The following is a 14,130-nucleotide window of genomic DNA, read 5'->3' on the forward strand; positions in this document are numbered from 1 at the left end:
GAAAAAGATGATGTGGCGAACAAAGAACCATGCCACGTATGCACTTTGAGATAGAGAATTATAGAGATATAGAGATGGTAACTGTAAAAAAAAAAAAAAAACACTTAATTTACCTGGATGACCCAAATTAGAAAAAACAACCCGATCCGATTTGACTAGTCAAAACTCAAAAGCTTTAGTTAGATTAAAATGATATGCGGTTCGGATAGAAATCAGCCTCGTTTCAGGGCGGACCCTTTCACTCATTCCTATACAAAATAAAAAAATCACCATTATAAAAAAAAATAAATTAAAATCACTTTGTTTGTTTGTTTGTTTGTAGGTTTAGGGTTTACACTTTCATTCATAACAATACAAACAGAAAAGAAGAAAAAAGAAAAAAATGGAAGAGATAACAGAGGCGGTTCAAAACTTAAATATCGTGGATTCTCAAAAGAGAAATCGCATTCAAGTTTCCAACACTAAAAAACCCCTTTTCTTCTACGTCAATCTCGCCAAGGTATTTATATATATATATATTGTATTTATATTGTATTTATATATATATATATATTTATTTGTTTGAATATAATTAATTAAATTGCAGAGGTATATGCAACAGCATAATGATGTGGAACTTTCTGCTTTAGGAATGGGTAATTTTCTCTTAATATTTACTTTCATTATTTATTTAAGAATTTTTATTCATTTATATGCTTTTAATTAATTATTAAAATTGTATGTATGTGAAATAAATATATTTATTTATGTATCTGTGGGTGCTTATTTTGAAAGTGTATATTTGTTGTAAAAGAGTGTGTTTGTTATTGCTAATTTGCTGTAAAAATAAGCAGTCCCAAACATATATAAGATATATCGAAAGTACGAGTTAAGATATTAGTATTTGTTTATTGGATGTCAACATTTCAAGTGTTCGGAAATGGTCGTGGGTAGGCCTGTGTACATCCGAGTCAAAGACTTGCCCTTTGTGGGTATCCTTAATATGGAAAACTTCCTCCGTTTTACCCATTTGTATATGACATTTGAGCGGCGGTTTCAAATCTTCGGACATTATTCTAAACTTCTAATACATTAAATTAATCGGAACCCCCAAGTTTGGCTATCTCTCGTCCCACGTAATTGTAACCATCTGCCTCTACCTAATGCTAGTTATAGTACAATGATCGTTCCAAAAAAAAATAAAAAGTTAAATTAGAGTCTTAGGGATAACTTTATGTCAATGTAATTGTAGTAACTACATTGCTTAATTGAAGGTGAAAGAAAGCAAAATTAAATTATGAAATATGAATCGGGATAACTTACTTGTAGGCCATATTATATTGCAGTGTTGTATTTTTGTCGTAAAAGCAATGGTGGTAAAATATGCGAGTTTCCACAAAGATGAGTATTGTTTCCTATTTGAAAATTCCTTGGCACCGATGAAGTCATGCTGACATACGACTTTTTGAGTTTTGTAATCTATACATATGTATACTTGAACAATGTGTATAATGTTGATAAGTTATTTTGGTTATTCTTGCAGCTATTGCCACTGTTGTCACAATTGCAGAGATTCTTAAGAACAGTGGATATGCCGTTGAGAAGAGTAAGGATTTAATTGACTGTCATTCATGAAGCGTCTGTTCCTTTGATGTTGCATGATTGACGTATATGCATTCTATATATTAATGATGTTTTTTGAAAATAATGCAGAGATTATGACATCTACTGTTGACATGAAAGATGAAAATAGAGGAAGGCCTATCCAAAAAGCCAAGGTAAATTAGTATATACTTATATTGTTTCTATCCTTTTAGACATGTTAAACAATAACACGTGGTAGAAACTTGACGTGCTCTTTTTGTTGCTTTTTTTATGATCGATACATATATGATGGTGAAGCTTTATTTGAAGTTTTTTTAAACGTTTTTGTTGGTATAGCGATAACTTGTTTTGGATTAATATTACTTGGTTTTCTGTTTGAAAACTATTTTATATGCAAAAAAGGAGAAAGATTAATCTGCTTTGTAAAGGTGATTCTGGATGAATGTAGGGATGTTGGTACCAATTTAGCAACTTAGCTATCTAACATGACATATTATTGTCTAAAGTTGTTTGTTTCTGCAAGAAAGTTTGTTTTGTTTTAACATAAACTTAAGTTTGATGGTTTGAATAGTTAATCACTAATCACTCTAAAATACAACCACCTCCAATGAAGGATCTGCTTGAAGACCTCTAGAAGGAAGTAATAACTATTGTTTATCAATATTTACACATACCCAAATGAACAAGATGAATATTTTCCATCCCCTAATGTGGGAACATCAGATTTCCATCTAATGTAAAATTTTGATTGATATCTTCTTATTTGGGACGGAGGGAGGGATTCTAGCATGATAGAAAAAAGCCTGCCAGTTAGATGAACCTCATCAGGATTGTTGTCGGAATTATCATATGCAAATGTCCTTTCTCCCTGTAGTTAGATGCAGTTATAGAAGGTACCTGTTAAGCACATACTCTCTATATAAGGTACTTGTTAAGCACATACTCTTAATAGGTGGCAACTTTGACCGTTTCTTCATGAATGGGTTGTTGTTTTTATCTCAAATGGGTCTAATAATCTTTATTTTTTAGCCAACTGTGAAACAACTCAGAACGTTGAGATGTTTTTATGCGTACATGCTATTTATTTATAATTTTAAAAGCTATAGATTTAGATTATCAGCGGGAGGCCGTATGTATTAATCATTGTACCTAGGTCGAACTTTAATGAGATTAGGTACAAAAACTCTTTTGCATGTTAACTTGACAAGTACTGAATTGACCTTTTTCAACTTGATACCCTGCCTGCCATCTTGTCACCTCTATCGCTCCATGCTCAGTTATTGAATAATATACTCAATTGTTATGGATGTGACGTATATGTTAAAGCATGTTGCTTAAAGTCACAGCATCAAATTGTGTTTTTTTTTAGATTGAGATTCTACTTGGAAAGACGGACAAATTTGATGAACTGATGGCTGCTGCTGAGGAGGAAAGGGAGCTTGCAATAGCTGAAGAGCAAAGCTAAGAGGGTACTTTTGAAATGTTTTGCAGGTTTCTTAAACAGTTGTTTTATTCGTTTTCATCTGTTGTTTGTTGCCTGAAGAATCTGGCAGTCTTAAGAGCAAATGCTTAGTTAGAGACATTCTTAGCATAGTTATGCATGCGACAAGTATTTCTTTTTTATTTCAAGATCTTGCTGTTCTGTGCTCATAATTGGTCATTGCTGCATGTGCTTTGAACCTGCCATTGCCTCAGTGGTGTGTTCTTTTGTCTGAATCATATTGATGGGGGCGTCCTCGGAACACCAATTATGATATCCGTCTAACCATGTCTCCTGTGGTAATAATTGCTAATCAATTTACTAGAAAGTTCATTTGGGTTACTTTCATCTCCAATGAGTTGAATAGGTCACATCTACCTGAAGGTGAAGCGGAAATAGATTGAAAGCTTCTCCAAGTCTTATCCAAGCAAATTAGGTTCTGCTACTTTTTTTTTTTGAACAGCAAACTAGATTAGATGCTAATTTTGATTATGGATGACCAATTTCTTGTTTTTGTTAATAATATAAGATGGATTATAGGTAGTTGTCAATCTGGGCTTTTGAATGGTTATCCAGCTCTCGTCATAAAGTTTAGAGACCACTAGACAAGCGGCAAAATTAACTACCCTTTATAACTTAAGTATAACATAGTTGTTTGGGATAATGGTGATTAAGTTTTCTTTCATTTAAATCAATAACCAAGTAGAATGTCATTAACTACCAGATATTCTGTATAGTTTGATAGTTTAAAAACAAAATCATGATCTGAAAAACTTGATACTTTCTTGTCGATGTATAAGCCCACGAGTCACCGTTTTTACCATATCTTTGTCACTTTTTTTTTTGCTTTCAAATGCGCGTATATTAATAAATGGGTGGTCGGGGTGAATGATAACTTAGCTAAAAGCAAGGTTGTGAAAATCGGGAGCGGATCGGCGATGGGGGAGATATGAGTTTTTAAAAATCGGAATCGGATCGGTGTATAGTGGTTTTTTATGCATAAAATAATAGTTTTTGAAATTATATGCAAGAAAAAATTAAAAATAGATATAAAATTTCAAACTTAAACATAACATGATTTCAACTTAAACATAATTGGCTAGAAACAATAACATAATTAATAAAAGCTTTAAAAAAGAAAAAAGAAAAAAAAATTTGATCTTGGTTGACCTGATCCGATACAGCCGAGTCTTGACCAAGTTGACCCGAGTCTGAAACCCTGACCGATTTTCAGACCAAATATGGCAAACTCGTATTAGGATTACGTGCACACACACACAATAACCAGAAAATAACAAAGAAGGACACGAGAGATTGACCGTAGTATCTCACACTAAACTGTGTGAACTAATCCACCGGGGGGGGGAAGGTTTTCCTTTTGATTTTCCACACAAATACATGTACAAAAGATATATATATATATATATATATATATATATATATATATATATATATATATATATATATATAGGAAAGATAATTTGAGACCAACTAAAAAAAAATCAAAAAAGGACCATTGATTTTCGTAACTTACACACCACCATCATCATCTACTACGATATACAAGACTTTTTTGTAAAAACACTAAGACTTTCCAGCGACGGGCCCACAGAAAAATCATGTAAACATGATTTTTTTGTGGGCCCGTCGCTGAAAAGTCTTAGTGTTTTTACAAAAAAGTCTTGTATATCGTAGTAGATGATGATGGTGTACAAAAATCAATGGTCCTAGTTGGTCCTAAAATAAGAGGTGGTCTCAAAATATCTCACCCCTATATATATATATATATATATATATATAGGGTGAGGATCCTGGAAGAAGGGGTGTTAAGGAGAGAAGGGAGAAAAGATCATATTGACCAATCAGAACGCGACATGTGTCTAAATTAAAAAAAAAGCGCGGTGGCAATTTTGTAAATAATTTAAAGTTTTGTGAAGCTTGGTTAGCTTCAACTCTCAGTAGGTTGGGTCAGCTTGGGTTGGGTCAGCCTCAGTTGGATCAGCTTAGTTTGGGTTAGCTTGATCAGGTTGGGTCAGCTTATTGGGTCAGCTTGGGGTCTGGTGAGGTTAGGTCAGCTTGGGTTAGCTTGGGGTTGGGTCTGGGTCAGTTTGGGTTAGCTTGGGGTCAGGTCAGGTTAGGTCAGGTCAGCTTGGGGTTGGGTCAGTTTGGGGTCTGGGTCAGGGTTAGGTCAACTTGACACACAATCTACACAAATGTAGATTATGGGTTTTGGGTCAGCTTGGGTTCTGGGTTGGGTCAGCTTGGGTTCTGGGTTGGGTCAGCTTGGGTCAGGTTGGTTTAGCTTGGGGTCTGGTCAGGTTGGGTCAGCTTGGGGTTGGGTTAGCTTGACACAATTTACACATAATCTACACAAATGTAGATTAATCTACACAAATGTAGATTATGGGTTTTGGGTCAGCTTAGGTTCTGGGTTGGGTCAGGTTGGGTCAGCTTGGGGTCTGGTCAGGTTGGGTTAAGTTTGGCACAATTTACACATAATTTACACAAATGTAGATTATGGGTTTTGGGTCAGCTTGGGTCACATTGGGTCAGCTTTGGGTCTGTGTCAGGTTGCATCAGCTTGGGTTCTGGGTCAGGTTGGATCAGCTTGGGGTCTGGTCAGGTTGGGTCAGTTTAGGGTTGGGTTAGCTTGACACAATTTACACATAATCTACACAAATGTAGATTATGGGTTTTGGGTCAGCTTGGGTCACGTTGGGTCAGCTTCGGGTCTGTGTCAGGTTGAATCAGCTTGGGTTCAGGGTCAGGTTGGGTCAAGTTGGGGTTGGGTTGGTTCAGCTTGGGGTTGGGTCAGCTTGGGGTTGACCAAGCTGACCAACCAAGCTGACCTAGAACCTGGGCTGACCACCCAAGCTGACCTAGAACCCGGGCTGACCAAAAGTTTGATTTATTTACAAAAATGCCACCGTGCAATTTTTTTTAAAAACGATGTGTCACACTCTGATTGGTTAATATAACCTTCTCTCCCTTCTCTCCTTAACACACCTTCTTATTTGATCTCTCTCCTATATATATATATATATATATTAAAAGAGTAGTTATCCTAGGATTTTTAAGTCACCCATCTTAATTTAACCTCTCTTTAGACAATGCCACATAAGATTTATCCTACACGTCATCTTCATAAATTTTTTGACAATATTTAATTTATTTATTATGTATATAAATATAAAAAAATATTATTTAAAACTACCGGATATCGTGCGAGTAAACAGTAGGATTCCTAGCCTTTTAAAATCCTCTTCAACTCCAAAGTATCTTAAAACATTGCCAAACTCAATGCATGTTATTTAATGTTTTTGTTGACCAGTTTTGTTGCTAACCATAATATGAAATACAAGGGCCAACGAATGATATGGTTGTATAAATTAACACAAAATACTTCTACTAATTATCAATATCCACATCTAGCTAGATTATTTTTCTTATGTATATTCCATTAACGATATTTTAGTTAGCCGCACATCGTGCGGGTAAAAGACCTAGTATATATATATATATATATATATATATATATATATATATAGGGGAGGCTTAAAATAAGAACCCTTAAATTTATAGGAACCATGAGAACCATTTGCAACCATTAGATCTAACTAATCAAGGGAGTATAATGATTAAGGAAATGCTAAATACAGCCCTAAGGGCTGTATTTAACGTGCATAAAACAACTTGTACCTTTCATATTAAAAGCCCACCCCCTGATTTTCATGGTAAATGTACAAATAATTTATGCACCTTAAACACAGCCTTAAGGGATGTATTTAGCAAACCCCTAATGATTAAGGGAAATATTAAATACAACCCTAAAGACTATATTTAACGTGCATAAAACAACTTGTACCTTCCATGGCAATGCTGTAATTTATCAAAAACTAATAAATGGGGGAACAAAATAAAACGGGTGCAAGGTTATGAGTGTCAAATCACAAAAGATTTTTAATAAATCAAAAATTCATATGAAATTATATCAGATCATTACGTGTAAAATGCCTTCAAACTAGCTGATTTCAAATTCAACCCATTCTCCTACAAACTCGTGAGTCGTGACGACAAAAATAAAAGTGATAAAACCAGATTAAAAAGGAAAAAAATCACAAAGACCCATTGTCAATCTATTTGCATTTGATTACATGAACGCAAGTGTCATACTTGAACAAGAACTTTATTTTAATTTTTTCCGCGTTATTCATATATGAATTTGTTCGTCTCATATTAATCACCTTGGTTTGCTCTATGATTTTTGAGGTAAAAGTTGAATATATGTTTCCGTCATATATATATATAGGCTACAATTAGGGTTTAACTAAACTAGCTTTCCAAGTTTAGGGACCTAACAAAAGAGGCCAGCTGCCAAGACTAAGCAAACAAGGCCTCCTGCCTTTAGAATCTGTTGTAGCTTTATGTGGGCCATAGACAACAATAACCCAACAACTCGTATCACCAGTTAGCCGATACACGATCCGATTCGGCTGTATCTGGGTGTTTCGGTCGAGTTTCACAACACTGGCTAAAAGTTGTGTGGCCATGGTGGGATGAAGAAAATGATGCTCATTGATGTGACTTCCGTGATCTGGCTGGTTTACAATTAACATCCGCTTTGCTCCAAAGAATCATGTATAAAAGAATCGGTTGTGTATACTAAAGTCTCCTGAAGGCCACACAATATCTTCTTGTCGGCCAGCCTTAAATCACAGTCAGTAATTGCAAGAAAAAGCTAACATTCAATTCAAGGGGCTTTTGCATCAGTAACATCCAATTGAAGGAATCACATAGATTCTCCATTTAATGTCCGAAGTCAATTAGTCAAGTAAAAAACATGATAACAATGTCAAAATTGGCCCGGCTATCATGAAATTCATCTGTATGCAGTTACATGATCATGACATAGCTGACCTTACGAACAACATTGATTATGAATGGTTACCCCTAACATGTAAGTTGTAACCATCATCACATAAGGTTTAATAAACCAAGTTAACAGACCATCAAGGTTTAGATGGCCTAGTAGTTAGATGTCTTGTTTCCTCGGAAGAAGTATTATTAGGTACTAAACCTCCTAGGTAAACATGTTGAAGATAGCTAGGAAAATGGTCAGAAAAGTTCATGAGGATACCCTGTTTAGGGCATGTAAATAGAGTCTAATAGACTGATCATTTCCTAGTAGCCCAAACAGTAAAAACCTCTTTTGTTTACCCATTTAATGAACTAAGTTAATTACTTGAACTTAGTGAATTTCATTTTGATTATGTTGTATTGGTACGGCTGGAAAATATTATGAACACTAAACTTTACGCATTAGGGAGTGATATTCATACAACAAAACTTAGTCATCTACAACAAAAATACAAGGTTTATTGCGAAGTGAATTGTATCATGCAATAATTGTTCTAGATGGTTAAAATTTGTTGTCGCTATATCACTCCCCTTACGCATTACTTCTTTTACAAAATCTACATTGCAATTGCTTTGAGTTCTCCCATTGTTATTTGAGTTTTCAATTATGTGTATAACTAATGGGGCGTCTTTAAGGAGTCTTAACATCTTATAAATCCAGTTCAAAACTGATTATCCCTTTGAAAAAGAACCACACCGAACATAACCATAAAATGTTGTACGTCATCACGATGGGCAATTTTTGACACTAAAACAACCAGGTTTATCTATGTTTAAATCCCTAGTTATTGGGACGATCAAACTATAATACTTCAAAGATTCAGTGGACTCTCCCAATTCTGGCAAATCATCAAAAATATGTGATAACTACTTTCACTAAAAAACCTCATTCAAAACATTGTTGAAACCAAAACTTGTATCTCTTCAAAATAATCTAAGTTGTCGAGAATCATGCCCTGAAAATCTCATCTAACACAGCCAAAAAAGGCTTCAATATTCTTTATTCTCAATTCAAAAACCTAACATTTCAAAGATATAACAAGACAAAAAAGAGACCTTTCTTATGACTCGGCATCTTCTTTCTCGACCAATATCTTCTTGCACGCTTCATAACACATGAACGAAATTCCAGCAGCCGGCACAATTTTTATACAACTTGGCCCTAAACCTCTATACAACCCTTGAACACCTTCTTTTTCAAGAATGCTTAGCAATGCATGCAACATGTTATCATACACTCTACCATTAATTGCACCTGCCTGCATATGTTTTCGAGCTACTTCAAGTGGGAAAGTTGCACTGCTCGAGATAGCACCGGCTGCTGACCCGATTAGCAAAGTTGCAATGTTGCCTATATCTTCTTTTTTCAAGACTTTCTTGTATGCTTTACGTAATGTGTCATATGCAAAATAGTTGGTGGCAGCATATGGGATAACACCAATTAGGGATGGGGTTAGACCCCGGTAAAGTTCTGCAGGTCCTTCTTCTTTTATGATCCTGACAAATGCATCTACAAGATTCTTGTACACGCCCCTCTAACAATACAAGGTGAACATGAGCAACATTAGAGGTGCAAATTTCAAACATTTTACAGAAAAAGAGGTGTTTTATGAAAACGGCTCCCAAAAATAGAGTAAATAAACTAGTCAAAAAGTTGCATAAAGCAAGTTAAACTGCTTACCGTAATCATTTTATCTAACAAAATTCTGTAACTATTTTTATACAGGATTTTTTCTAAATCAAATTAAATACATTAGTTATTCAAGAACTTCACCGCTAAAAAATTGTTGGCCCCAACCGTCTGACACACCCATTTTGCTCTTCTATTGTCTAACAAATGAGTTAATAACCAAACAATAAACCAATGTATTGCTGGTAGCTTGATTCTGTATTCGTTTACAAAACAGGTTTAGAATCTAATCATAGATTAACAATTTATTGTCGAATCTTTTGTAGGCCACTTTGAAATGGATATTATGACAAATTGGTCAACTGAATATTCTTTGTCAAGTTAACAAATTGCTAAATGAACACTTATAAAGTCTATTCATTAATACTTCACGAGTACTCAAAGTGAGAGAGTATTTTGATTTTTAAAGACAACCTATTAGTTTACAAACTTCTAAACTTTCATAGAAATTCACAACCAGGAATTATCTATTTCCCTTTTGGTGATGTTTCAAGCCGTAACTACCTCAGTACCTCTATGCCACAGGTAAATGATAATCACAAGTTCATAACTTGATTAAAAAAAAACAATGCTTTTCATCAGACGAGAGTTGTAACAATCCAAAATAACTTATATATGAAGAAGACAAAGGACTTTGGAGGTCAAATCATAATCATCTCTTTTCAAACTTAAGGCAACAGGATCATTAATAAATAATCTACCGAAAAGCACTAATAAAAACAAAAGTTGCCAAAACTAATTGCATATTCCAAGCGGACTAGAAATACACGAGTGTTCGTACCTGAACAGTGAGTCGGGTTTTGAGTAACTCAAGAGGGTACATGCATATGGTAGAGCTAATTCCAGCAACCGCACCGGCAACGAATGACTCGGGTACACGTAATTTTACTTGTTCTCCAGGCTTAGGAGCCAAACTTTTCTTTACCGTCTCATAAGCAAATAACTACAGAAACACAATGTGTCAAATCTTCCATATATTTCAGATAAGTATAAATGGCAAAACGGGCAGGTCAGGTGATACAGGTTGTCAATGTGATATTGTGATCAGTATTACAGACATTATAATATTTCAAGAATAGTCTGATACTTTGACGGGAAATTCTATTGTTCTACAGGGAAACTTTTGACCTGTTTCCTTTTAAGCTAGAAATAAAGTGCATTGGATAAAAAACTTGGTGATCTTTAAAAATAAGTTATTGCTATTGTGAACCAACACAATGTCATATTATTAACTTTCTGGCTCACCAAGTCCAACTTTCATTTAATACATAGTGAATGTAATCACTAATCCCAAGTTCCCAACCTTAGTATGTTTGGTTCGAGGACTATGCGTAATAAGACAAAAATGATAGTTTCTATTATTTGTTTTAAAGAGTCAGGTTTGACAAAACCCGTGAAACATGGGTTCCTTCCAAGTATGATGGCATTTACTTCTCATTATTTTTGCCAGCCTAAAAGACTAAATGCAATTTTTAACCAATTACCACCTTATATCTTTCCGATTCATGATAATATATGCCATATAGGTTGATCATGTTTAGAAAAAGTACCTATAGATCCTAAGACTCCCTTTATTTCCAAGCTGTAGAGAACTAAAATCTATTAACATTTTCCCCAAATTGCATCTTCCATATAATAATCAACTTTTCTTTCGTATTCTAGGAAACTCAATAAGCCCTCAAAAAAACACATATTAGCAATTAACTATTTATGTTTTGGCTTATATACCATTCAAACAACTTTTAGGCCCCATCTGAAAGGGACCCAAACTTATTGTTTCAATCACAATATAAAAGAAACCGAATATTATTAAATGCTGTAGTATAGTAGAGTAGCAACTCAATATTAACTTAGGTGGTGTTTAGATGTGTATTTAAATAGACTATCATGACTGGTGTTTGGATGTGCATTTAAACTGACTATGATGACTTGACATTTTTAAATGTTTTAGTAAAAGTCATCATCATTATGGTAGTCTAATCTAATTATCATGATGATTATAAAGTTCATGGGAATCTAAGTTACAAAGATATTATTGAGATAATTGTAAAATTACAAATCTATCCCTAACTCTGATTATCAAAAAACTATAATCACTTCCATAACGCACATCCAAATACACCTAAAAATCGGCTATAGAACCTTCAAAATGGCAACTTAATGATAAGAAGCTGATAAAATATAGCAAGTAACCCAATGCAGGTCGTGTCTGTTCACATAACTTAATGTAAATAATTAGATGCTTAACATGTATAAACATTCAGTTCTTAGAAAAATCTCGAACTTATACACCAAAAGGGTTTTCACATACCTCGATTGCCTTACTAGGCGCAACCCGAAGGACATTAACCAGATTACCCCTAAAAAGCCCTGTCCAACCTTCAGTTTTCATAATATCTTGAAAAACTTCTGTTGAAGAATGCCCACAACTCCCAACCATCAAATGAGTCCTTATCGTCTCCAATGGTGCAACCGATGTCCTCGAAACCGCCCCCGCTATCGCCCCACTAATTAACCGCCTCAACGACGGATTCCCGATCTTTATTTTCAACTTCAACCCACCTTTTTTCTTCTTCTTTAACCCTCCAACCAATTCCTCCTCCACCTCAACTTCTGGTACTCCAACAACCCGAAAGGTGGATTCAGGGGTCGAAACAAACTTCGATGAATATGGAAGTTTCACACCACTGGACTCATTAGTGTTTTTTGAATTATGGGTAACCCCACCAAAACCACCTTTACCCATCTGACCTACACTTGCAAAGAAGCTTCCAGTTTGTGATAAATTATCATCTCTGGGACACCAAAGAAACCCAATTCCAGAATTTAGATATAAAGTGTCTCCATTATTCTCGAGTAATCTTCTTGTATCCATTATAATAACCAGCAAGCTTACAACTTTACAAAGAAACCAGATTCAAAATTCCCTTGTTTCTACACAAATTAATGGAAACAATCAAATAAACATGAATTTAATCCAAGAAAAACAATAAGAGCAAACGGGTTTTACTCTAAAACCACCAAGCTTACAACTTTACAAGAAACCCAATTCAAAATTTCTTTTTTTGACCTCTAGAGTGGTGGTCCATTGGCAAAGACCCGTGTCTCGCAATGTAGAGGTTGCAAGTTCTATCCTTGGCATAAACCCCCTAATGGCCACGGTGGTTCATCGCTATGACTACAGACTCACAAAGGGAGTCACCTAGAGATTAGTCTGCTCGCAAAGCAAGTGGGATCATCCAAACTCATAAGAGGCCAACAACCCCCCCCCCCCCCCCCCCCCTTTTTTTTTTTTAATCAAAACTGCATTCACAAATAATAACTTTTCTACCGAACAGTGGTTACTAGTATTTAGATTATGACAATGTAATGCTCGAATAATCTTTTTAATACGCAATCCGAAACACCCTCTTCAACCTATTTTTTTTTATATAGAAAAAATGGGTTGTACACTAAAACCACCAAGCTTACAACTTTACAAAAAACCCAATTCAAAAATCCCTTTCTGTCAACACAAGTGATTGAAATAGTCAATTATACATGAAACTACACCAAAAAAATTATTACGAAAAAAGGGCATTACTCTAATATCACCAAGTTTACAACTTCACAAGTATTCCAATCCAAAAATTCCTTTCTTAAACATAAATAAAAAGTAAATAATCAAATATCCATACTTTTAATTAACAAAATAAAAATTAGGCCAAATGGATATTACACTACAACCAATGTACTAATAACTTGGATTGAAAGCATGCAGAAATATATAAAAAATTCAAAAGTGAAAAGTACTAAGCTTGGTGATAAAAACTAAGATAAATATAAGACCTTTCATTCTTTCAATGATAGTTTTTAACATATAAATGTATAAAATAAAAATAAAAAGATAGAATTTTTTTTACCAGTTTGGTTCTTTGATGACAAGAAAACTGATCAACTGTCTTGCTTCTTTCACTCACTGATTCTATGTGTGTGTATGTTTTTTCTCTCTCTAGAATCTTTGGTAGAGAGAGAAAGCGATGGGGGGGTTTGGTTTTGGTTTGGTTGGAGAGAATATGAAAGAATTACAGTGTTTTTTTATTAAGAAGAAATGACCTAATTTTTAGTGAATACATAAAGACACTCCATTAAATTTTTTTTTTAATATTGTTACTATTATAATCCCCTTTTTATGGATCTAAACAATCAAAAGGCCTCTTGATTGCCATGTAGTTATGTGAAGGAGTTAAAAATGATCATTTTTTTTTTCCAAAATTCAGTCGGTATACGACATTAGATAAATTTCACCGTATAATAGTGAAGCATTGCACGTACCCTAGACAATAACATGTTGACCATGATTTGTTACAAGTATTCGGAGGAAAAATCACAAGACTTGTCATTCCTAAGGATCGAACTCAAAACCTTGGGTAAAACCTGTGATACCTCTGACCAGTTGGACTAGTTATCATTGGCTAAA

General features: G+C 34.6%; 2 protein-coding genes across 4 annotated transcripts; one reads left to right on the top strand and one right to left on the bottom strand.

The window, feature by feature from the left end:
- The first annotated feature begins 281 nt into the window (after positions 1-281).
- Positions 282-3,234, top strand: LOC122600000 (uncharacterized protein At2g34160-like). Of its 2 annotated transcripts, none has more exons than XM_043772629.1 (5): positions 282-499; positions 602-635; positions 1,523-1,585; positions 1,693-1,757; positions 2,954-3,234. In XM_043772629.1, the coding sequence occupies exons 1-5, from the start codon at positions 383-385 to the stop codon at positions 3,047-3,049; spliced, it is 375 nt and encodes a 124-aa protein (XP_043628564.1). In that variant the 5' UTR covers positions 282-382; the 3' UTR covers positions 3,050-3,234. The 2 variants fall into 2 exon arrangements, with proteins under 2 accessions (XP_043628564.1, XP_043628563.1); XM_043772628.1 differs by having other exon boundaries at positions 285-499; positions 587-635.
- Positions 3,235-8,882: 5,648 nt separating this feature from the next.
- On the bottom strand, positions 8,883-13,740 carry LOC122599929 (adenine nucleotide transporter BT1, chloroplastic/mitochondrial-like). Of its 2 annotated transcripts, none has more exons than XM_043772548.1 (4): positions 13,574-13,740; positions 11,983-12,569; positions 10,453-10,614; positions 8,883-9,516 (listed from the first exon to the last, which is right to left on the bottom strand). In XM_043772548.1, the coding sequence occupies exons 2-4, from the start codon at positions 12,544-12,546 to the stop codon at positions 9,043-9,045; spliced, it is 1,200 nt and encodes a 399-aa protein (XP_043628483.1). In that variant the 5' UTR covers positions 12,547-12,569; positions 13,574-13,740; the 3' UTR covers positions 8,883-9,042. The 2 variants fall into 2 exon arrangements, with proteins under 2 accessions (XP_043628483.1, XP_043628482.1); XM_043772547.1 differs by having other exon boundaries at positions 11,983-12,605.
- Positions 13,741-14,130: the final 390 nt, after the last annotated feature.

The sequence above is a fragment of the Erigeron canadensis genome, chromosome 5 (assembly GCF_010389155.1).
Source record: "Erigeron canadensis isolate Cc75 chromosome 5, C_canadensis_v1, whole genome shotgun sequence".
Taxonomy (NCBI): Eukaryota; Viridiplantae; Streptophyta; class Magnoliopsida; order Asterales; family Asteraceae; genus Erigeron; species Erigeron canadensis.

Bases quoted from the DNA above. Each gene is read 5' to 3' on its own strand.
- LOC122600000 (XM_043772628.1), top strand. From the start codon at position 383: ATGGAAGAGATAACAGAGGCGGTTCAAAACTTAAATATCGTGGATTCT. The intron at 636-1,522 runs GTAATTTTCTCT...TTATTCTTGCAG, and splicing joins ACTTTCTGCTTTAGGAATGG to CTATTGCCACTGTTGTCACA. The intron at 1,586-1,692 runs GTAAGGATTTAA...AAAATAATGCAG, and splicing joins TGGATATGCCGTTGAGAAGA to AGATTATGACATCTACTGTT.
- LOC122599929 (XM_043772548.1), bottom strand. From the start codon at position 12,546: ATGGATACAAGAAGATTACTCGAGAATAATGGAGACACTTTATATCTA. The intron at 10,615-11,982 runs GTATGTGAAAAC...GTGTTTCTGTAG, and splicing joins CGCCTAGTAAGGCAATCGAG to TTATTTGCTTATGAGACGGT. The intron at 9,517-10,452 runs GTACGAACACTC...TTGTATTGTTAG, and splicing joins AAACCCGACTCACTGTTCAG to AGGGGCGTGTACAAGAATCT.